The 24,532-nt window shown below is 37.6% G+C and overlaps 2 protein-coding genes and 1 long non-coding RNA gene across 7 annotated transcripts; 2 read left to right on the top strand and 1 right to left on the bottom strand.

Annotated features, from left to right (window-relative positions):
- The first annotated feature begins 215 nt into the window (after positions 1–215).
- On the top strand, positions 216–3,686 carry LOC147792740 (uncharacterized). Of its 5 annotated transcripts, none has more exons than XR_015421095.1 (3): positions 216–429; positions 2,124–3,025; positions 3,419–3,686. It is a non-coding gene; the product is annotated as an uncharacterized LOC147792740 (long non-coding RNA). The 5 variants fall into 5 exon arrangements; XR_015421096.1 differs by having other exon boundaries at positions 2,111–3,025; XR_015421094.1 differs by having other exon boundaries at positions 216–2,223; positions 2,400–3,025.
- A 1,961-nt stretch (positions 3,687–5,647) lies between these two features.
- Positions 5,648–18,388, top strand: LOC111795193 (transportin-1). Its single transcript, XM_023677476.2, has 29 exons — positions 5,648–6,126; positions 6,660–6,947; positions 7,367–7,456; positions 7,634–7,711; positions 7,812–7,892; positions 8,174–8,224; positions 8,432–8,517; positions 10,027–10,093; positions 10,190–10,246; positions 10,339–10,368; positions 10,523–10,582; positions 10,717–10,830; positions 11,319–11,432; positions 11,644–11,742; positions 12,051–12,176; positions 12,256–12,330; positions 12,483–12,554; positions 12,694–12,804; positions 13,464–13,547; positions 14,394–14,501; positions 14,769–14,870; positions 15,229–15,291; positions 15,365–15,439; positions 15,968–16,039; positions 16,688–16,812; positions 16,987–17,038; positions 17,112–17,180; positions 17,274–17,333; positions 17,647–18,388. The coding sequence occupies exons 1-29, from the start codon at positions 5,944–5,946 to the stop codon at positions 17,731–17,733; spliced, it is 2,679 nt and encodes an 892-aa protein (XP_023533244.2). The 5' UTR covers positions 5,648–5,943; the 3' UTR covers positions 17,734–18,388.
- Positions 18,389–18,438: 50 nt separating this feature from the next.
- Positions 18,439–23,263, bottom strand: LOC111795194 (serine/threonine protein phosphatase 2A 57 kDa regulatory subunit B' beta isoform-like). The gene is made up of 2 exons (XM_023677477.2): positions 19,963–23,263; positions 18,439–18,687 (listed from the first exon to the last, which is right to left on the bottom strand). The coding sequence occupies exons 1-2, from the start codon at positions 21,043–21,045 to the stop codon at positions 18,463–18,465; spliced, it is 1,308 nt and encodes a 435-aa protein (XP_023533245.2). The 5' UTR covers positions 21,046–23,263; the 3' UTR covers positions 18,439–18,462.
- Positions 23,264–24,532: the final 1,269 nt, after the last annotated feature.

Raw genomic sequence — 24,532 nt, 5'->3', positions numbered from 1 at the left:
TATAAAATATAAAAAAGAATTAATTTTTTTTTTTAAATAAAAATTATGGACGTTAATATATATTTTTTTAATTTTCATCAGTATTTTTTAAATATGGTAGGATATTAATAAAGTTTTATTTATTAATTAAGCTTATAAGTTAAATTATTATTATTATTTTTAAGACAAAAAAATAGAAGTTTAAATTAATTAATTAATTTTTATTTAGAGCGACTATATCTCTATAAAAAAAATTATATTTAAAAAACCACTCCGACCGGCGACCTTATGGATAAATTGGCGGCATCCGCCTGGTGGCGACGGCCGTCGTCGCTGCTAATCTGCAGGTGTAGAATTTTTCCGTACTGCAATCCTTCCGTACGTTCGATGCCCTAGCTGCCACAGAGTCGTCCTGTTGTATTCTCATTGGTGCCGAAATGCCGATCTCAGGTGACTTTGGTTTGCATCTTTCTAGGGCTTTCTTTTATGTGTTCGTTTGCAAGTATATTTGATAAGGTATGATCGCTTCACTCCTCTGGTTACTTGTATCCTTATTGCTGAGAAGAAGTGCCAAGAAGGTTTGCTTTTAGTTCTACATTATTGAATTATAGGAACTACTAATCGCATGTTCTAAATCTATCTTAGGGAAGCTTCTTTGCTGCTAGAATGGGAATCTAGATGTAATATAGGTCCTTATAGATTTCTATGGTATTGAGTGAGATGAAGGCGACTAGGTCTTGAACTTTCAATAGCAGGTGTTGGAAGGGTATTGGGAATTGTACCCTGACGATAGAAGTACAAATCATTCTACGAGATTCTCGGAGTTCGAACAGGACAAATTATACGGTGATCTTCTGTTGGTTCTGGCCTTAGAAAAAGGAGAGTGATTCAGTGTTATGGGCCAGAAAACTCAAAGTTACAGATTAGACGATGGTTCGGAACTGAGAAAATTTAGTTCCATTTCGAACTTTTGGGAAAGTGTGGTTCTTCTTTATGCAACTTGGAGTACTAACTAGTCGGGATAAGATCATGAGTATGTAAGTAAGAGACAATATCTTTATTGGTATGTGATCTTTTGGAGAAACTAAAAGCGAAGACATGAGAATTTATGCTCAAAATAAACAATGTCATACTAATGTGTAGAGTCGTTGTTCCTAACAGCTACTACGGCGTTCTTATAGATTTCCAGTGCCGTATGTACGTGGGTCATCGAGCTCTTTGATTCCTTTTGGAACAGGGAAGATATTTGAACCCATTTTTTATATGCTAAACCATTCCAAAATACAATCAAGTTCTGTGGCTTTTGCTTTGCTGCTGAAAACTGTTGATGTTGGGCTTTTGATTGTGTTTCTGTATCTGTCTGCTGGACTTGTTTTCACTGATAAAACAAACAGGCTCTGAAGCGAAGCCAAAAATTGAGTTACTTACTTCTCATTAATCAACATCCGTACGTAGAATCTGCTGGTTTTGAACCAGTTCTTGCAAGGTTGATATGATTAAAGTACTTCCTTCATATCTGAGAAAGTTGATCTGCTGAAGATTTTGTTGCTTATGGGAGTTTTTTTCCTTTAGACCAAAGCTGAGTAGCATGATTTGTGATAAAACACCCTTCCCATGTGGGCCTAATTTTTCTGACTTTAGTGCATTACTGTAACGGTCCAAGCTCATTACAAGCAGATGTTATCATCTTTGAGATTTTCTCTCAAGTTTTTTAAAATGCGTTTGTTAGTGAGAAATTTCTACATCCTTATAAATAATGTTTTATTCTCATCCTCAACCGACGTGGGATCTCACAATTATTGTGTAATGGAATCGGCTCCACATCAATTGTGCTATTATCTTTTCTTTTCCCTTTGTTTTTCTTTTTCGTCATTATCATCTCTGCTTAAGTTTTTATGTTCTTTTATGGCTATTATAAATCACACTGTCATCTGGGATGGTGCATAAGTAGTCTGGCCTCCCTCTTAAACTATGACTTTTTTCCAAAATTCTCATATTTTCAGGTCTCTTATTTGATCTGTAAACGTGTAAAGTATGTGTTGATTTCGTTTATAGCATGCTAAATTAAAATCATTCCGAAGTATACCAATTGAACAAGAAACATCACATCACTTACTACAATTCAATAAAGTGCTTATCTACAGAGAAAAAGGCAAGAGAGAGGATACCAATCTGCAGGTAATTACACTTTGAAGCTCAGAGCTATGAAAGCAGCAGCCCCCTCTATTGAAAGGAAAAATGGAGGTACAGATTTTTACAGTCTCCTATTCCTACTTGCGTCACATCAAACATTTTACTGCCTTTTGTTTACTGTTTTCCCTGGCTCTTCCTTATCATTAACGTGAGATCCCCCATGGAACAAAACCTTCTTTCTATGGGTATGAAAATGTTTTACTAGCCGCATTTTCAAAATCGTGAAGGGAAGCCCAAAAAAGAAAGTTCAAATAGGACAATATCTACTAGGCTGTTGCAAATGGTATCAGAGCTAGACACCGGGCGATGTGCCAGGGAGTAGGCTAAGCTCCAAAAGGGGTGGACACAAAGCGGTGTGCCAACAAGGACATTGGGCCCCGAAGGGGGTGGAGTGTGAGATCCCACATCGATTGGGGAGGAGAACGAAACTTTATTTATAAAGGTACGTAAACTTCTCCATAGCAGATGCGTTGTAAAAGCCTTGAGGGGAAGCTCAAAAGAGAAAGCCCAAAGAAGACAATATTTATTAGCGATGAACTTTGGCTCTTACACTTTCTCTCTCTGTAATTTCCCTAAAGGAATGATAAATGAAGCCTTTTCAAGCTGCAGGTCACTCCCAACCCAACTAACAGTCATTATGCAACATCTCAACCTTCTACAGCTTCAATGGCAGCCTTTGCAAGGAAAAAGAGAGAGAGAGAGAGCTAAGGCTCTGTTTGACAGTCCCACCTATTTGTCTAAAACGAGTTGTGCCACTGCCACCCTCTATGGATGCTTGGGTGTTCCTCACTCACCCACCGAAAGAAGGGTGAATCAATGTAGATTCTTTTGTACGGACGGCGGCAGTCCAGAGGTGAGTATTAAAACAAAGTCTTTTGTTTTTCTTGCTTTCACTGACTGATAGGACCTAACCCATTCTTATAGAGACTGATTGGGGTCTGGTGGTTTTCTCTTTTTCTTCTTGCTAATTTAAGTGGACATGAGTTTGCAAAAGTTCAGTGGCTTTTATTTAGTGAAGTAGTCAAGGGAAAATCTTGTACTTTGTCCCAATCATTCCTTCCAAATCTGATGAAAAGTCCCTTTTACTTTCTACTTTCCACTTCTTTTCAAGTTTAAGAAACTTAGATAATGCTAAGTTTGTAGTTAAATTAGTTCATATTGGGCGATGCTTTTATTCCCGGTTGAATGTTAACAATGTACATAAATTTTATAATTTTATAATGTTGTTGAATGCTCGTTGTTGTAGATTGAAGAAGCCTTATGTTTTTCCTCAATGTGCGGTGGAGCATGAGGTTTAATTCGATGCAAAGCGAAGAACCTTACCAGGACTTGACATGTCGCGAATCCTCTTGAAAGAGAGAGGTGCCTTTGGGAACGCGGAATTGTCTCCTAGGATCTATAATTGCCTCAAAAGGTCCTGGAGTGGGTAAAATAGTACTCATTATGGTTCTTAAAGAAAATGTGTGACAATTCTGGAAATTGCGTATTCAATTGATCCTGTTTTTTTCTTGTCTTTTCGTCTTTTCATTGATTGATTCTTATCAAAGTTTACTTTCTTCTTTGATTTTTGGATTTGAGTACTCGTTTTACTCGTATCCTTAACCATTGACAGATTCTCCCCTGATAAAGTCTCCAACAAGTCTTTTTTTTTCTTTAGTACTTACTAGATAAGTTCGATTGTTTAGTATTTTCAAAATACAAGTGAGATTGTGATTGATTTCAATATTTTCTTAAGCTTCGCTTAAACCTAGGGTAATCTCAACCTTAATCTAGGATTTGCCTTGAGCTTAATTGAGGGTCGACCTTAGAGTCAGTTTCAACCCGAGTTTTGACTTGGATTTCACTATGTTTTTATATCATAAGGCTTATTGGAACCTGGAAGTTTTGAGAAAAGCCTTCCCTCATGATCTCATTTGTGAAGGGCGTATCTCGAACCTCCTTATCCAACTTTTCAAGATCACGAAACTTTAAATATCCTTCTCAAAGGTTTTCTATGATGTTCTCCTCCATGTTTCTCAATTTCTTTTAAATTTTGAGAAAGCTGACGTTCCATGGAGGGAGGGCGTCGTACCTTAACCTTGGTCTTGCCCTCTTGCTTTCGATTCTCCTCAATCACTTTTTGAAACCCTCTCAAAATTCGAGGGTATTGTTTAGACTTTTTTAAAAGTTTAAAATTATTTTTTTTTGTAAGGCAAAATATAAAATTATAGGGTATTTTTATTAAAATCAGTTTTAAATATAATATGGCAAAATTTTCTAATTAAATGTATAAAAATATTGTTGGAGAGTTAATTATCAAACATAGACTTCACTTCAAATTGTCTATAAACTAGGTACTCCATACCCTTTGTCTCATCATTATATGCATCATTCGCATTCCTCAATAATCTTTATTTTATGGCATAAAACCTTTAATAACTAATTAATTACGCACCGACAGCTCAATTAGATAAATCACACACATGGAGTGAGATGTCACAAAATTTTGAATCTCTTCCTTCGAATCTCGTTTAACTAACAAAACAGGTATGTAACAAACACCGACAGTGTCAAAATTGCACCAACCATGTCAAAATTTCTATTCATTGTTAAATAACACTCATTGTAAATAATGTCTCGATTTAGCCTCAAATAACACTCATTGTAAATAATGTCTCGATTTAGCCTCAACGAGCATATATCTATATATACCTTAAAGATATTTAATTTGATTAACTCTTATTAAATCAAAAGTGACTAGTGGCATAACCGCAACTACGGATAGACATCTCTTAACAGGAAAAATGTCAATAAATAAATAAGGTCTTAAAATAACATTGGGATCCCATAAAGAACACGCACATTTATTACAAATTGAATAGAAGTTTACAAAGGGCATGATTGGAAAATGCGTGTTTTTTTAGGTACGGGATTCTGAATGTTACTTTAAGATATTATTATTTATTGTCCTTTAAAACCAAACTCTTTTTTAAGTAGCAGTTCTTCTCCAAAGGTTAAGCGGTTATAGGGAGCGTGAAATCATGGATTTCTAACACTTCAACTGAATTTTGAACTCGACCAACTTAAGTACAAAAATAATTTTTTTGGTTTGACACGTGTGCGCGTGAGATAACTAAAGTTTGAACACTTTTGATCTCTGGGTCGACGATCCATGTTTTAACTAATTGAATTAAGCTCGAGCTGAACAAATACAAGAACATATTTGACACAAACTACGACGCTTTAACACTTTTTATCTTTTTAGGTAATCCACTGTCACGTCCTATTCATCGTTATTTAATATCATCGTATCAATTCCGACTAAACCATCGCCACATTATTTGTAAGATTACCCGACATCTCGAACATTTATTTGTTCGAGAGAGAATTTAAAAAGAGATGAAACCAAATTTGGAGCAAAACATTGGAAGAAGAATACAAAAGTGTTCTTCAATTTACCAAAGAAAACGTTAAAAAGGTCCAATGTGTTAAAGTTAAAAGACAGCGGAATCGTCCAATTCTCGTCGTCTCCAATCATTTTGACGACACTGGCACTCGCGCCTGATATTGTAACCCGACCCACCTATATAGCTTGCTCGCTCTCTTCCCTCATCGGCCGCTTCCCAAAACCCTTTCATCATTCCTCTTGATTTTTCAATTCAAGCAAGCTTCGGCGCCTCTCCGCCTACGCCACGTTAAACCCTTTTGATTTATTAATCTCTATACGTCTTCATTGATTTCCAGCTTTGGTTCTCTATTGGGTTTGTTTTATTTTTGTTCTAATCGATTGATATGGCGGCGAGTGTGTCATGGCAACCTCAGGAAAATGGGTTCAACGAGATCTGCGGCTTGCTCGAGCAGCAGATTTCCCCTTCATCGAATGCTGATAAGTCCCAGATTTGGCAGCAACTTCAGCAATACTCGCAGTTTCCTGACTTCAATAATTACCTCGTTTTTATTCTTGCACGCGCCGAGGTTCTTCTTGTTCTATCTTCTTTTGCGCTTTTGTTTATATGTTTTTGCAATTCGCTTAACGGTTGTTGATGGGGTTGACTGGATTGGACCAATGGCTTCTCGAGACTTCTGGGTTTGTGATTGTAGAGTTGGGATTAAAATTGGTTGTTTAGTTTTTGAGTTGTACTCTTGATGCGTACGGAATGCCTGTTTGCTCCCCAACGTGTGCCCTTCACGGATAATTGTCATATTTGTTCTGTGGAAGCTTGATTCGCGAGGACAAAGGGTTTTTTTTTGGTGGACTATTATCTTAATTTGTTGCAACCGATCTGCTGAACTTTGCTTTTGACTTCAGTTCATCGCCAATAGCCTTTTTAACTAGTGTGCCTTCTGCTCTCTACTATACATGTAGCCGCACGCAATAAAATTGAAAAAATTTTAAAGCTCTGTGTTGGTTTTAGAATATCATTGTTGCTTGTAGATTTAGCCTGTGATTTATAAAATTCTTGTTTTGGAATTCAGAAATTGAGTTGATAGATTGGAACTTTCTGCAGGGTAAATCAGTCGAGGTTCGACAAGCTGCAGGCTTGTTTCTGAAAAACAACCTTAGAAATGCATACAAGTCGATGTCTCCTGTCTTTCAGCAGTATATTAAATCTGAATTGTTGCCGTGTATGGGAGCTGCAGACAGACATATCAGGTCTACGGTCGGGACCATCATCAGTGTTGTTGTTCAACTAGGGGGAGTATTGGGGTGGCCTGAGTTGTTGCAAGCACTTGTAAAATGCTTAGACAGTACAGACCAGAATCACATGGAAGGTGCTATGGATGCTTTGTCCAAGGTTTTATTCTTTATCCTAAAATCTTACCTTATCTATTTTTAAGAGGTATAAATGCAAGGACTAAAATTTTGGTCACATGATTGTTCGTTCTTTATTCTATACGACTATGGTGAAGTTCAATGTTTAGATAAGACTGTTCCTTGTGGAAGGTTGGTTTTGTTTGTAAATTGAATTAATTTGGTTTAGGCAAATTAAAATTTTTCAGAGTACACTTTGATCTTTTGGTTCATGCTAAAATTGGGTATACTAGGACAGTTCAATAAGTTCAATTGGCATTCGAAATTTCAATCTTTTATGCAACCTCTTTTAATGAAGATCAGCAACATAGCCTTATATTGAGTTTATGTGGCAGCAATTTGATAAGGTGAGTGTTACCAAGGTTTGACAATTATATTTCTTTTTTGTAATTTATGGCTTAGATTTGTGAAGATATACCTCAAGTGCTTGATTCGGATGTACCTGGATTGTCTGAACGCCCAATCAACATATTTCTTCCTAGATTATTTCAGGTATGGTCATCTTGTACCCTCTTGTGTATCTCTATTTTTCTATTCATAGTTTCCTTACCATTGATTCAATTGGCATTGAAGCATTGTCTATCCGTAGCTGTTAAATCGTTCAGTTTATTTTTTTTACTAGTTAAAACTCTGTTTCCTGATTCTTGTGCTTGGATATTCTTTGAACAGTTCTTTCAGTCTCCGCATGCTACGTTGAGAAAGCTTTCATTGAGTTCTGTGAATCAATACATTATGCTGATGCCCACTGTAAGTAATAATTATGTGAGATATTTTGTTATTTTACTTATTTTGAACCTTGTTCCGATCCTTATGTTGACATTGGTTGTTACAATATATATGATTGTAGGCTCTATATGTATCCATGGATCAGTATCTTCAAGGTTTATTTGTTCTTGCTAATGACCCTACGTCAGAAGTGCGAAAGCTGGTTAGTGCTTTATTCTGTGTGTCTGGCGTATATTTTATTATAGCTGCTTCCTGCTTAATCATGGTGTTTTGTCTGATCTGTTTTGCTTGTAAATTAAATCCTTTGGTTTCTTATAGAAGAAAGTCAATGCAGCACTAGGATGCTGCAATGAATTATCTGTTTGACATCTATTACTGTGGGTTTTTAAGTTGTTTTTTTTTTCAGATTATGAAGTATGTTGTAGCAGTAGTAATATTGTTAGCTTTACACCCTTGTCCTTTCTTTGTGTCTATGTCGAGCAGGTTTGTCAAGCATTTGTACAGCTTATTGAAGTACGCCCAACTTTCTTGGAGGTTGGTTCCTCTTTGTTCCTTGTTTGAATTATGTGCCGTATTTTATTTAATCACCTCCTGCCTTTTGTTCCTTGGACTGAAAATATGAGCTGGATTCTGTCTACTTCCTCCTTTTTTAGACGACTAATTTTTCCGTTCTTTAAACTACATTGATGTCTTTTATTGCTGCATTATTTATGAAAAACTGTTTATCATGTGATTCTGCAGCCACACCTGCGGAATGTAATCGAATACATGTTGCAAGTCAATAAAGATGCTGATGAGGAAGTTTCACTTGAAGCATGTGAATTTTGGTAATTGTCACTTTGTTAACTATGCACCTCTGTGTCTTGCCTGGTATAGTTTAATACCTGTTCGTACAGCTTTAATTTTGTGTATGAGGTTGCTTCTTATTTTGATCATGTTTCTCTTCTTTCTTTCTTTCTTTCTTTCTTTCTTTTTTTTTTTTTTTTTTTTTTTTTTTTGTGATCTAGTCTTAATGTCCTTGAATAACAAGAAAATTTTGGCTTAGAGTTTATATGAAACTGATTCTCAAGCTACTTGCACATTTCCTACATTATCAACCCAGATTAAGAATTTTGGTTTTTAAGATATTACCATGCTCAAAAAGCATTCATATCCATGGTATGCCTTGCATGGTTTTGATTAGACCATTCGGTACTCGAAATTTCAGTACATTGTTTGGTGGTTTTGCTTAAGATATGAAAGACGCGTTCAAAGTTGTTACCTTTCATTTTTTCTTAATCCTCATAATATGTTTTGTGTGGAAAGGTGGAAAAGAGTTGGATTCTCTTTACATTTAGTCCATTTTTGCCGATTATCTCTGGGGATTTCGTTGAAATACTTTAAAACTCACATTGTTCCCCCTTTTAGTGAGTGGCCCTTGTTTTTAAGGGAAATTGTTATCCAAGGATACAATATTATCTATTTTATAGGAAACATGTAGCAAAATACAAACAATTTATAGGATAAAAAGGAAGATGTGTGCGTGTGTTGGATTAAGGGGAAATTTGGTTATTAGATTGTTACAATGGGCATGAAAAAGGGTGGAACCTTCAGTTTAGGAGGCTGCACTTAGATTGAGGATGTGGAGGGGACACGACCTGGTGCTCCTTGGAGGTAATTCCACACGTCCATGAGGTTTCAGGATGGTAGAAACTGGATGTGTGGTTCTACAGAGCCTAACTAGAGTCCCACAAGCAAATGAGTCTTGAAATCCCAAAGTTTCAAGGGAGATACCCCAATGTGTCATACTTTTCCTATAGTTTTTGGTTGAAGTTGTTAAGCAGCTAGTCCATGAAAAGGTTTATTCCTTAGTTTTTGAAAATTAAGAAGATGAATCTTTTTGGCGTCTCTTTGGATGTCCACCACCCAAGAGCTTTGTACTTTGCCTATTCTTTTGATTATGGATGATTGTAGCAATAGCCTTTTATTCTTCTCTCCCATCTTTAACACCTGTTTTTATTTCTAAATATAATTGTCTCTTGTCTATGTAAATATTTCTTTTCTCACATTTCATTTTCTTTTTGTACTAGAATTCCTCCTCATTGCAATATTTTTAGCTGGAATCTTTCCCTTTTTTGTAATTTTATATCATTAGAGGGTTGCTACTTCGTTTTTTCTTCTCCCTATTGTAATTCATGGTAAATCATGAACCTGATGAATACTCATGTTTCTTCCATCCTTGGCCTTTGAGACTTCTGTTGGATGATGACTCCTTTTGAAAGCCACCCCCGTCTATTCTCATTTGTGTTGGTTATTTTCTTTGTTAGATCTGTTTCATTTTAAGTTATGCTTGGCAGGTCTGCATATTGTGATGCCCAATTACCTCCCGAGAACTTAAGAGAGTTCTTGCCACGTTTAATTCCAGTATGGCACATGCTCAGAAAAATATTTTCTTCCTTTTAATACCTTGCTGTTGAGATGTTTGTAATACTTTTTACGTGCATGTTTCAACTTCTGTAGGCACTATTGTCAAATATGGTTTATGCTGATGACGATGAATCACTTCTTGAGGCTGAGGTGAATTGTCATACTTAAATTTGTTTATTTGTGTATGTATGATTGCCAATTTTATGGTTCATGATGTGTCTTCCATCTACTCGCTTTTGCAGGAAGAAGGATCTCTTCCAGACCGGGAGCAGGTACGATTTCTCTCATTCATTGTTAATTTTGGAGGTCTTAACTGGAAAATTCCAGTGTTTCATTACCTTGATGGCCTTTTTGATGAATTCCCGTGCTATCTACAATTACTGGTGCCATCTTCATTATTATTTTGCCTGAATTTATGCACTGCAGGATCTAAAACCCCGGTTCCATTCGTCAAGGTTACATGGATCAGATAATGCAGAAGATGATGTACGTTGTTTTACTATTTTTCTTATTTTTTGCTTATGGGTTCCAGTCAACAGATAATGTCTTCTTGTATGTCTTACTTTCCTCTGTTGGGTTAAGTTTCCCCCCTCTAATATCAACTTCTTTGCATAATTCAGGATGATGACATTGTAAATATTTGGAACTTGCGCAAATGCAGTGCTGCAGCTCTTGATATTCTCTCAAATGTGTTTGGGGATGAAATTCTTCCTATATTGATGCCCATTGTTGAGGTAGGCAAATAATCAGGCAAAGAAAGCAGAACCTCTGGTGTGGAATATTTCCGTTTCACTATTTTTGTTTATATTTTCTTTCGATCCATCAGTCAGTCAGGCTATCCAATGTGAACCTTATCTTCTATTTCCCCTCTCTCAATTATGTGTCCTTTTGTTAATTTTTTTCCCCTCGTAATGTTTCGTTTTGTGGTATGCTTGTCCCAAACTGCTTTTGCTTAGCAGTTTAATCACTGAAATGAGTTTTAGGCTTTTGCTTATTTTCCGAAGCTATGGTTTGATGTGTATACTCATTAAATGACATTTGTCACTAATATTGGCCTTTATCTCACTTTAATGAATCGGTTAAAATACTTGGTCTAAGGGAGTTGTAAGTGCTATAGACTTATTGAGTTTGATATATTGAGCCCATGAATTCTTCGTAGTCTCAATTTCTTCTTGTTAGATATTTTATTCAGATTTACGAACTTCTCTGAGGTTCCTATTAGGTCAATTTATCCGCAAAAGGTGATGAAGCCTGGAAAGAAAGGGAAGCTGCTGTATTAGCTCTTGGTGCCATAGCTGAAGGTTGCATCAATGGACTTTATCCTCATCTTCCACAGGTGATATATTTTAATCAGCCAATGTTCATGACTTACAGTTCCCATGATATTCGCATTGAAGGTTTTTAAACAGTTACGCTCATTATTTTCAATAGTTTCATTTCCTCCCGTAATTGGCAGGTTGTGGTTTCTGATAATTTGATGTTGCTCATGTGCTTTCCTTTTGACCTAGAAAGTAGAATATTCAATAATAAGTTGTGTTGTATTGCAGATTGTCACATTTCTTATTCCTCTTTTAGATGATAAATTTCCTCTAATAAGGAGTATATCTTGTTGGACACTTTCTCGTTTCAGCAAGTTTATCGTGCAGGTATGTGTTTCTGGGTGTTTATTTATTTATTTTTCAATACTTTTTAAATTTTGTAAAAGATACTATACTTATTTTTTCTAAATTATTTGGTAATATTAATCCTGTGGTTTGACTATTCCATGCCGAAGATAGAAAACTCGATATTTTTGGGACCGAAATTGAAATATTTAGAGTGCTTTGAGAAAACTTGTGGTGCTGTGGAGTTTTTAGGGTCCATGAGGATTTGAACAGTTTGATAATGTTCTCATGGGACGTTTACGAAGCAAGAGTTCGATGTGTATCATATTTGACTTTTTCTCCCATCTTAGGGCATTGAAAATCAGAAAGGCTACGAACAATTTGATAAAGTTCTCATGGGACTTTTACGAAGATTATTGGACAACAACAAGAGGGTGCAAGAAGCAGCTTGTTCTGCTTTTGCAACGCTGGAGGAGGTTCTTTTATTGAAACTTCATTACACCTGCTAAAGATTATTCTGTATATAGTTCATGATTGGGGTTTAGTAACTTGCAGGAAGCTGCAGAGGAGTTGGCGCCACATTTGGAAAATATATTACAGCACTTAGTATGTGCCTTTGGAAAGTACCAGGTATGCTAACTATCTTCATGCTTTCCTCTTTGAATGATTAGATAGAAAAAGAGACTTGTGCTGCTGACATTTTAAGCTCTATTTCTTTCTGGGTTGGAAACTATCTTCTGTTGAACTTGTATGTATTTGACTTGCTTATATGTGTTATGCAGAGACGGAATCAACGGATAGTGTATGATGCCATTGGAACCTTAGCAGATGCTGTTGGAGCGGAGCTAAACCAGGTAACATATGGTTTCACCCTATCATCTCCTTTTCTTTTGATGAATTTGTATCTCAGAAACTTGTTTCGTGTACAATAATTTTTATATTCTGCATGCAGTACATCAAAGAATGATTTCACTTGATTTGTTGTGATTGCAGCCTGCTTATCTTGATGTTCTCATGCCGCCATTAATTGCCAAATGGCAGCAACTTTCGAACTCGGACAAAGATCTTTTTCCATTGTTGGAGTGCTTCACATCTATTGCACAGGTCTATTCGTGTTTTGGTTTATTGACTCGTTTTTTTTAATGCTTAATCTCATTTATTAGCATTTTCCATAGAACTCCTTTGGATTGGGCTTCCTACCCCCTCTGTTAAAATTGTTTCATATAAAAAAAAATTAGCATTTTGGACTAATGGTTTTTGGCATTTAATGTGAGCTGGGTTATGGATGGTCCCTTTATCATTGATACCATCACCCCCCCCCCCCCCCCCCCCCCCCCCCCCCCCCCCCCCGTTTTACCTAACACAGAGAAACCCAAGTGGGGATTTTGAATGTCATATGCTAGATACTGGACCTTCAATGTGATATCCCGCATTGGTTGGGGAGGAGAACGAAACACCCTTTATAAAGGGTGTGGAAACCTTCCCCTAGCAGACGCGTTTTAAAGCCTTGAGGGGAAGCCCGAAAGGGAAAGCCCAAAGAGGACAATATCTGTTAGCGGTGGGCTTTGGCTGTTACATTCAAATTCTGTGTATTGAAATTCAAGATTATGTACATATATATATATATATCTCGATTCAATGCGCGAGAAAGCTTCATTTCTTGAAATGTTTTGTACTTGGACTCAGCCAGAGTTGGATTACTTATCTATTAGTCATCGTAACACTACTTTTGAGAAAATGATTAATTTCTTTCCTTTCTCTAGGCTTTGGGGGCTGGATTTGCCCAATTTGCTCAACCTGTGTTTCAGAGATGCATAAGCATCATCCAGACCCAACAAATGGCAAAGGTTTTCCTCATCATTGATTTTCAATAAATACCTATTTTACTCTCTTTAATGTATGCTTTAGTTTGCTCTTCTTTTCTTTGTGTTTCTCTATGCTAAAATATAATGGAGCTTTATCTCATATTTGTGCTTAATCTTTACTAATTGACCATTTTAAAACATAGAAGACATATCTTTTGTAATCCAGTTGCTGTATTTAAGCCATCCAACTGTACCAGGCATGCTGACATTTGAACTTTTCTCCAAATTTTGAAGATAGAAATTGCGTTAACAAACAACAAAATGAGAAATTATTATGTTTTTCCTTCAAAATCGTTTTATCAACTCTAGAGGCAAGAGATATACCTTCCAATAATTTTAGTAGACATCTAAACTCCTCACTTTCTTCTTCCATTAGATTTCTTATTGCCAATTTTTTTCAAGGCCGAGATTTCAAGTCCTAAGCCTCCAAAACAGATAGAGACTTCTGCTAAACCACTGCAAGTAACTTTTGGTTAGATTGATAACTTAATGATCGTTTTTTTTGTTCTAGAAACAGATTAGAACCTAAATGATAGCAGCCAGATATTTTGTTTCGCTTATATCAGTGCAGGGTGTAGTCTCTTTTCAATTTCGATTTGAAACAACTTGGTATTCAGTATGTTGACTCCTGTGTTTGCATTCCATCTTCGTTGGTTTTTCCCCCTCTCAACCCCACTCTTCTCATTTAACATTATACTAAGTTTGGTTGCTCCTTGATGATATGTGCGATTAAGTTTGAAGTAAAGAATTTATCTCTGCTGGTTGCAATACTCTGCTTGAATCGTTTGATCCATCTTCCTAAGATGTTAACTTGATTTCCTATTGCAGCTCAATCCCGCTTCTGCTGGGGTTCAATACGATAAAGAGTTTATTGTATGCTGTCTTGATCTTCTTTCAGGACTTGCCGAGGGTCTTGGCAGTGGGGTAGAAAGTTTGGTAATTATATTCTAAACAAAGCATTTGCTTCTTCTTCATCTTCTGTTTTTTTTTTTTTTTTTTTTTGTGATCCATCTATAAGAATTTAAAAAGGGTTGATGTTGTCAGATGTTGATAAATTCTGTTGGTGCTTAGTGTCTGTTTCATTACTATGCTATTGTATATTTCTTAGATAAAATGTGAATGCTCTGCCTTCTAATAGTAATTGAATGAACTACGCCAATATATTCTGAACTTCTTTGCATGTGACATTTGAATTTCCATCAGGTTTCTCAAAGCAATCTGAGGGACTTGCTCCTGCAATGTTGCATGGATGAAGCTTCTGATGTCCGACAGAGTGCCTTTGCATTGCTTGGGGATCTTGGAAGAGTAAGAACCTGGATTGATCTCTTGGATTGTTTTCCTTTTGCTCCTTCAAGTTTAGTAGGTTATTCAAATTTTGAACCTCAACGAACTCCCCACAAATATGTACATGCGTGTGTCAGTACAAGTGTGTGGTGTGTGTATTCTCCATTGAAAAGTTGCTCCCATTATTCTTATTTGTTTTCAAATGAATGTTCCATTCTTTGCTTACCCTTTGGTGGTGGAGATTGCACAAGAGTTGTTGACTGCTCAGTATGCCATGCCCATTTGCAACGTCATTTGCATGGATGAAGCTTCGATGTTCGACAGTGTCTCTTGATATTTTTCTATTGTGTTTATGCTTTATTCATATTTTTGTGGTTAGGTATGCCACGTTCATTTGCTACCACGTTTGTCAGAATTTCTTACCGCTGCAGCAAAGCAACTGGTAAATAATCTACGTTATTATTTGCGTTTATAATTTGAAGTTATTGTACTAGTCTGATACGTTTTCTGCACAGGACACTCCCAAGCTGAAGGAAATTGTTTCTGTGGCTAACAATGCCTGCTGGGCAATTGGAGAATTAGCTATTAAGGTATGTGTAGGTTTTCACACACACACACACACAGTACTTCAAGCTCGTATGGGCGTTTATCTTCTCACAGGCTTCATATTGTGACTATTTAAGTATATATTTGGCTTTGGGCAAAGATCATGCCTTAAAAAAATGGTAGGAGGATTTTTCTTTTATAAGTTCGATGTAATGCATCTGATGGTAAAACATCCTCAACCTGGAAATTCAACACTATCCTTTACTATAATGCTAATAGTACTCGTTAAGGAATTCTTTCAAGCAATAGCTTGAAGAGAAGCCCAAAATTCACCAAGTCAATAAGGTTCTTGGATCCTATTTGCCAGTTCTGGTTGCACTACCACAACCCTAAGTGTGTTCTTCTGAATTTCTAGGTTTCTGAATTATGATATCATATTATTTTATTTTCCTGTATGGTGATTAAGATTAGAAAATCTGGTATTGCGTTGCACGTTCCATGTCGATCTTCTTGTTGGGAAATGGAATTTGTAAGCAACAATTTTACATTAATTGACATTTTTATTGGTTTAGGTACACCAAGAAATTTCTCCAGTCGTTATGACAGTGATTTCAAGCTTGGTCCCAATTCTTCAACATGCACAGGTGATGGTCCCCTTAATTTTGCACTAACATGTCTCATTATTTGTGTTAAAAAACACATACACTTTAGCTTGGTTAGCGTGTTCATGTCAGACATTTGGATAGTCTGACACTTGTTGGACACGTATCAAACACACTTGTTTGCACAATAGATACGTGTTAACAAACAAGTATACTAAATAGACATAATAATATAGGACAAAAATAATAAAATTTGAGAGTGAATCACACTACTCATTTTTTTTAAATATATAAATACATTAACTTATTCATTTGGAATTTTCATGTATAAAATTAATATATAATTTTAAAAATGTATATTTTAATAAATGTGTCCTTGTTGTGTCTATGTTCTAATTTTTTACAAATTGTCGAGTCACCGTGTGCATATCATGTTGTATTTGTGTCTCATATCTATGTCATGCTTCTTAGTTTGTTTGTTATGCACTGATGAGCCTTTTGTTCACCAAGAACTTGAAACATATGTGACAAGGGGTAGACTTTTTATATTGTTTCAGTTCAATGAGAGAAAAATTCAGCCGTGTAAAGACTGTTCCTTGCATCTTGAGGAGGGATATTTAATGTTTGTGCTCGCATGCACGTATTTAGCATGCTCATTATTATTTAATTTAATATCTTTGAGCTATGCAGGAGCTAAATAAATCTCTGGTAGAAAATAGTGCAATTACACTTGGAAGGATTGCATGGGTTTGTCCGCAGCTAGTGTCACCACATATGGAACATTTCATGCAACCATGGTGCACTGCTTTATCCATGTAAGGTTTTCTCTACTTTATGAATGTTGTGATAAAGGCTTAGACAAAATTGTTAACTTCTGATTGTTTTTATTCAGTTTGTCACTAAGAAAGAGCGAACCAAGTATTTTTTCCTTTTTCTTTTTAATCCATTGTATTTTTTAGCATGGATTGAGCTTTCTATTATACTGGCAGGATACGTGACGACGTAGAAAAAGAGGATGCTTTCCGAGGTCTTTGTGCTCTGGTAAGCCCCTCGAGTTTATAGCGATACTTCATATGTTTCTGATTAATAATTACTATATCTTTGCTACTTTCAGGCTAAATCAAATCCGTCAGGGGCACTAAGTTCACTTGCTTATATGTGCAAAGCCATTGCTAGTTGGCATGTAAGCATCGAGACTTCGTTCATCAATATTTGATATTACTTGATCTTTGTTATGAGGGACTACGTATTCCTAAACCGAACTTATTTCCTGCAGGAAATAAGGAGTCAAGATCTTCATAATGAAGTGTGCCAGGTTCTGCATGGCTATAAACAGGTTGGTACTAAGCTACTTCTGACCATTCCCCGTCTCCCATTTTAAGGCAAATATTGTTTAAATCGTCGGTACTGAAAGAAAGACCGAACTATGGAATGTGTTATAAACTGGTAGATTTCCTTTATCTGATTTAAGAGTTAAGATGGATGGCTATGGATTAGGCTGGCTGGTACTTCCCCCACTTGTGGCTGGACCATTCTTAGGGGCCCTTTGTGTTCTTTTCTTTGTCTTGATAATTATGTTCCTATAACTTGTAATAGTATAATGATCCTAGTGTACAGTATTAATGATCATATGAATGTCTATTTGGCAGATGCTGATAAATGGTGGTGGATGGGACCAGTATATTTCTTCTCTAGAACCTTCTGTGAGGGACAAACTATCGAAATATCAAGTATAGGACAACGTTTATCAATTTACTTCAGCAACCATTCTTCTCAAATATATGCTTCAAATTCTGTCTCGAAACCAACGGTCGCTTTGTGCCTTGTCTTGTGTGTCGTAGCTCTTACTAAAATGCCTTATTGGTTGAAGCTTGAAGATAATTGCACATCCTTATACAGGTTTGAGACAGCACTTGAAATGAAAGCAGCTGAAGGGGAGCAATCAATGTTGTACAGGGGAGATATGTTGAGATAGTGTGTTGGTGCTCATATAGTTCCCAATCCTTTCCTTTCATGTGGTCGTTTCGAGTACCTACCCGGATTCATTATATCGATTTTGGGGTGACGGTTTGTCTTACAGAAGTTTATATGGGTAGAGAGTAGAGTCAATCACTTGTCCTTTTTAGTTTATGATTTTGCTTCCATGATTTTTCCATTAATGAAAGAAAAAGGGTTATAGGTTTTCATGAAGGATACAGCTGAGTTATTCTTGTGGCGATTTGGGATTGTTTTTGCTTTTGAAAGCAATAAGGAACTGTCATGTACTTTAGTTTTTTCTTATTTGTTCAAACCATATCATGTTTGTACTGAATCATCTTGCCCTTTGCTGCTGAGTGAAGTTTTTGAGAGAGATTCTTGGTGTGAAATGGTAAAAGTGAGTTATTTGATCCATTTTACATGGGAGTTTTTTCTTCCACTTTGTTTTTGGTGCAGCCATTACAGTCTCTGAGCTTGGGTTGCTTGTGTTATTGAAACCCATTTTTGTGTAGGATTTTATGGTACAGAAATGGATTCATTTCTTGAAGTAAAGCCTCCACATTGTGAGCCAATTCCTTGACGTTGTCGTTCCAATGGCTATGAACAATCTCTTCCATTCCTTGTATGATTACTGGAAACACTTCGTCCATGGCTGTCGACACCATCTTCACGAATGCTTCGCTATTCCATATGTATAGTGCTCGTTCAGCCACCTGAATGCAAAACAAGCCATTGTTGCTTACTGTTATTGATGATCAAGGGCTTACGCTATCTTTTGAGTACTTATTAAGTCTATATCACGTTTCGTTCTTACAACTAAAATATTTTGAATCAAAACTCGGAACAAGTTTTACAATTCAGCTCTATCCAATCCAATCTAACTTAGAGTTGGGTTGGGTGCTGGTTGGGATAGAGAGTCTTGAGTCCAAAGAGATGTCGAGTTGGCTGCTGGTTGAGATAGAGAGTCACGAGTCCAAAGAGATGTCGAGACTTGAGAATCCAAAGAGATGAGAGGTAGAAAAGGGTAGAGAGAGCGTGAGAAATGGCGACGGACTGTTGGAGGTTAGAGGGACAAGGAAGATGAAATTATTGCGTTGAATCTCTTTTGGATGTCATGAAGATTCAGAGGAAATGGATTTTAGATCATTCTGGTATGTTTTCCATCAAATCTTTATCTAAGCACCTTACGGCTTCTTCTCCTTTGTTTAAGGAGCTTTATAAAGCAATCTGAAACACTCTATCTCCTACAATGCCAGCCTCATACCCTAAATGTTCTTCGTAGGAAGCTTTCTTCATTTATTCTCTTAGGCCTTCCATTTCTTCTCTTTTTTGTGCAGATGGGTCCGTTCTTAATCACGTATTTTTTGGTTGTTCATATTCGATCATGTCCTGGAATCGACTACTACCAATATTTAATGTCTTATGGGATAATGTTCATTAGCTACTTCTAGGGTTTCCATGGCTTCCAAGCCTAAACTTGCTAGGGGTTACAAATGGTATTACACCGAGACACCGGACGATATGCCGGCAAGGAGGCTGAGCTCTGAAAGGGGGTGAACATGAGAGGTCCCACACCGATTAGAGAAGGGAACGAGTATCAACGAGAACGCTGAGCCCCCAAGGGGGTAGATTGTGAGATCCCACATCGGTTGGGGAGGAAAACGAAACATCCTTTTATAAGAGTGTGGAAACCTCTCTCTAGTAGACGCGTTTTAAAAGTCTTGAGGGGAAGCTCGAAAGGGAAAGCCCAAAGAGGACTAAAACTCTCATATCTGCTGCAAGATTAAAAGCTTCATTACGGTGTTCCCTTTCCAAGCCCTCTGCGGATCTTTCTTAATAAGTTATATGCTTATGATAGTTTCTTTGTGATTTTATCTGTTTCTTTGGAGTTCATATCTTTTGAAACTCTGTTCATATGAAATGAAAAGTTCAAGAAATATAGTACCTACAAACTCACAATGAGTAGCAGCTAAGGGATTCAACGTTACCTGAGAGTTCAAACTGTTGAAACATTTGTTCATGTGAGAACAAAATGGCATAGCCAAATCCCTATGTAGTTTAGGCTCCAATTTCTCCACCAAATCCTCCAACTCCTCAATGAGTATTAGCTCCTTCTGGCTATTAGCCAGCGGCCAGTACCTCATGATCCTCCTCACAACCAACCCACCAAGCTCAGGCTCCTTATGCACGAACTGATACACACAGTAAGCCAGCTGCTTGTTGAAACCTTGCATTCCTTTGGCCTTATGCAGTGGAATCAGTATCCTTTTCAGAAAAACTTTATGTTCTTCCTTCAAAGGAACTGCAAAACCATTAATTATGCTCCCCCATAGCTCAAGCATCTCTGCAATACCGTTATGCCGCTCCGTCTCGAAAATATAGTCTAAGAACACCGTGCTCATCGCCTTGCGCATGAACGATCTGTACATGGTGAATCTGTAATAGATTTGGTGATATATGTTCTTCAAACTCTCTCGTTCCCTCGTTTCCTCCGAATCGAAAAGTGATAGAAGACCAAGAAGAAATCTGTTGTCTATATGTTTTTCAAGTGTTTGTGGATCAACGTTGATGAGTAGCCATAACAGCATATCATAAACAATTTCAAGTTGTGGCCATGTTAGAGAAGGAATGGGAATGACCACTTCATCATCAGCTACATTTGAGCTGATTGCAGTCGTGCACGGTGGCGGGAGCGGTCGGAATAGATTAGCCGACACTAAAGCTAGCAGGGACGATAAAACATCGTCGTGCAGTATATTCTTTGAAGTCTTGACGACGTAGAAAAGATGAGTGAGCTTGAACCGTTTCAGTTCACGAGAAGCCGGTGCAGACTGGCTCGTCGTGGCGGTGCAGAACGAAATTATGGAAAGAACTTCCTCTTCGAGATCATTGTTGAAGCTAAAGCTTTTGTTGCTATATGGATCTTGATCGAAAAGATGTCTTAATGTTGGAAGAGGCTTGTTGCTTTGAGCTCCCATGAATGTTTCTTGTTGTTGTTCTTCCTGCTTGGAATGTTTCAGTGCTGATGATCTTGTAGCTTCCAAGGTTGAACAGACAGGCAATCCGGACATTACTAAATATGACAGCCTCTGTCATCACTGATCCTCTGGGTTGATGCCACGTGTAAGAAGTTGTCCATTGTTGTCCCAAGTGGACATTGGCAACTAGACAAAATTCTTGTTGATCTTATCATTTCTTAGTATGCTTGAAACGATTCCTCAGCTGACTCTGACATTGTTTTATTTGCAGGGAACCTTGTCGCTTACATAAACTAAATCCGGCCGACTTTTGAAACAATTTTACAGGTGGGAGATGGAGGATGAAGTATGAACATATTGGAACTCAAAGAGGTAAGGAACAAAGACTTTAATAGTCCAAAATGGTGGTCTGGTGAAGTTTAGTATTGAATATGTGAGATCCTACGTCGGGTCGGGTGGAGAGGGGAACGAAACATTCCTTATAAGAGTGTGGAAGCCTCTCCCTAATAGACGTGTTTGAAAATCGTGAGGCTGACGGCGATACGTAATGGGCCAAAGCGGATAATGTCTGCTAGTGGTGGGCTTGGATTGTTAGAAATAGTATCAGAGCTAGGCACCGAGCAGTGTGCTAGCGAGGACGCTGTGTCCCCAAGGGAGGTGGATTGTGAGATCCCACTTCGGTTGGAGAGGGGAACGAAACATTTCTTGTAACGGTGTGGAAACCTCTCTCTAGTAGATGTGTTTTTAGATCGTGAGGTGATGACAATATGTAATGGGTCAAAGCGGATAATGTTTGTTAGCGGTGGGCTTGGACTGTTACAAATGGTATTAGAGCTAGGCACTGAGCGGCGTGCCAGTGAGGACACTGAGGCCCAAGAAGGGTGGATTGTGAGATCCTACATCGGTTGGAGAGTGAATGAAATATTTATAAAGGGGTGGAAACTTCTACCTAACAAACACGTTTTAAAATAGTGAGGTTGATGACGATATGTAACGGGCCAAAGCAGACAATATCTGCTAATGGTAGGCTTCGACTCTTATAAATGGTATTAGAGCTACGCACCAAGCAGTGTGTAGATGTTGGGCCATCAAGGGAGGTGGATTGTGAGATCCCACATCCAACGATTGGAGAAGGGAACAAAACATTCTTTACAAGGGTGTAGAAACCTCTTCCTAACAGACACGTTTTAAAATCGTGAGGCTGACTGCGATATGTAATGGGCCAAGCGAACAATATTTGCTAGCAGTGGGCTTGACTGTTATAAATGGTATCAGAACTAAGCATCGAGTGGTGTGCCAGCGAGGATACTAGGCCTCAAGGGGGGTGGATTGTGAGATCTTACATACATTCTTTATAAAGATGTGGGAACCTCTCCCTAGCAGAAACATTTTAAAATCACGAGGCTAACGGCGATACGTAACAAGTCAAAACGAAGAATATAGGTTGATTGTGGCACTAGGAACGAAGGGGAGAGAGACAGAGTTGAGAGTTGTGCAAGCTTTTTGGGAAATATTCTAATAGCATAGGGAACATAGATTAGTGATCTTTGGGATTGTCTCTGTAAATCATGGCCGTCCATTAACCTCAACCATCCTTTCTTCTCAGCGTGATGAACACAGCAAAGAGGCTTAAAGCCATAGCCTTCAACGATGAAAGGGCCATTAAATCTAATAAGATTTTATAAAAATTGTAATTTAGTCATAATTTAAACATCACAACTTCTCTCCCCTCATCCACTCCCACTCTCCGGCCAGTCACCCTCTCACCTCGCCGGAACTGGAACTCTCCCACATCGAAATGACCCCTCTTCAATCCTACACAAGCCTCAAGGACCTCCTCCTCGACACCCCCTTGGCCTACCTACACCTTGTTAGACGAACACGACTCTCCACAATGGTATGATATTGTCCACTTTGAGCATAAGCTCTCATGGCTTTGCTTTGGGCTTCCCCAAAAGGCTCCTACCAATGGAGTTAGTATTCCTCACTTATAAACCTATGATCATTCCCTAAATTAGTCTGTGTGGGACTTCAATCATCCAACACACCCCACTCTCACACCGCCAGCCACCACCGACGGCGGTTTCATGCGGAATCTCGTCAACCATGGATTCGGATGCGTCCGGTGGATCGGCGCCGTCGTTATTGCCGTCGCCAGAAATCTCTCCGGCCGTGGAGTCCGACGGTCGGAGTGCAGCAGCTTCCGATGTACAAAACCTTAAACCATTTTTTTTATTTAAAAAAAAATATATTAATGTAACTGCCTTTATTTTCAGTGAGGTGACGTGTAATTACGTGGACGCATATGATTGGCTGAAAATTATTCTGCTTTGTTTGGTAGAATATTTATAATGTTTTCAGACTTTTGATTTTTTTAATAAAATAAATAAAAGGAAATAAATAGTATACAAAAATTATTAATTTAAAGTCCAAATTTTACACGTGTCAATTAAATATCGGGCCAAAAAAGAATAATCAGCCAGGCGTGGGCCACCACAAATGCCAGGTGGATGGTGAGACAAATTGACGGTAAAGGAAGGCGCGTGAGCCGTGTATGGACCACAATAAACGGCAGTTTGTTTGGCCGTTTAAAAAGATATAACGGCAGTTTCTTAATTCAATAAATAAATAAATACATTAAAATTATTTATTTAATTCAAATGTTAACGTGGTGTAGATTGTACACGCGCTGTACGGTCCATAGTAGGAAGGCGCCACGCGCACACGTATGATCTTGAATTCCTTTCAGACAGCAAGATATAATTCGGCACGTGCGCCAAATTCTTGTCAGAATTTAAGTATATACATTTTCTAGATATTTAATTACAAGCCTCATATCTTATAGTTCATTAAATATATAATCATTAAAACTACGTGTAAGTGAATATAATAATTAAATATCATGGTATAGAATATTCATATTCATATATTTCTTTGTGAACGGTTTTAATAAAATAATTTATAATAATTACAAAATGAGTCGGTCAGCGAGAAAATGGGAACAGTGGCTTAAGCTGTTAGGTGTAGGCGTTTTCCAGAGGTGGAATCTTCGAGTTCTTTCTATTTGACCCGAAACTGATCGATCTAGCCATGAGCAGGTTGAAGAGAGCTCCAACAAGCCTTGGAGGATCGAACCCACGTATGTGGCAAAATACGGGAATGACTTGTGGCTAAGGAGGCCAACCAAGATCGTATATAGCTGGTTTCCCGCGAAATCTATTTCAGTAGAGCGTATGATGTCGATGGCTCGAGGTAGAGCACTCAATGGGCTAGGGTGGCCCCATTTCGCCTTACCAACCCCAGGGAAACTCTAAATACAGGCCTAGATCATTTGTACAGACAGACTTTTGGGGTACTAAGATCCAAAGTCGAGAGGGAAACAACCCAGATCGTACACTAAGGTCTCTAAGCAATCACTTAGTATAAAAGGAAGTGATCGAGCGATGACAACCAGGAGGTGGGCTTGGAAGCAGTCATCCTTTGAAGAAAGCGTAATAGTATTATAAAGATAATAACCAAATATTTAAAATATTTATTAATTATTAATAACAAATAATTAATAATAAGGTTTAGAACATAA

Source organism: Cucurbita pepo, chromosome 5 (assembly GCF_057944985.1).
Source record: "Cucurbita pepo subsp. pepo isolate OVF chromosome 5, ASM5794498v1, whole genome shotgun sequence".
Classification (NCBI taxonomy): Eukaryota; Viridiplantae; Streptophyta; class Magnoliopsida; order Cucurbitales; family Cucurbitaceae; genus Cucurbita; species Cucurbita pepo.
Note: the sequence above shows the minus strand (reverse complement) of the source record. Positions and strands in the feature narration are given on the sequence as shown.

Coding starts and splice junctions, on each gene's coding strand:
- LOC111795193 (XM_023677476.2), top strand. CDS start 5,944: ATGGCGGCGAGTGTGTCATGGCAACCTCAGGAAAATGGGTTCAACGAG. Junction 6,948..7,366: donor CTATGGATGCTTTGTCCAAG/GTTTTATTCTTT, acceptor TTTATGGCTTAG/ATTTGTGAAGATATACCTCA. Junction 16,813..16,986: donor TGGTGCACTGCTTTATCCAT/GTAAGGTTTTCT, acceptor TTATACTGGCAG/GATACGTGACGACGTAGAAA.
- LOC111795194 (XM_023677477.2), bottom strand. CDS start 21,045: ATGTCCGGATTGCCTGTCTGTTCAACCTTGGAAGCTACAAGATCATCA. Junction 18,688..19,962: donor TCAACAGTTTGAACTCTCAG/GTAACGTTGAAT, acceptor TTTTGCATTCAG/GTGGCTGAACGAGCACTATA.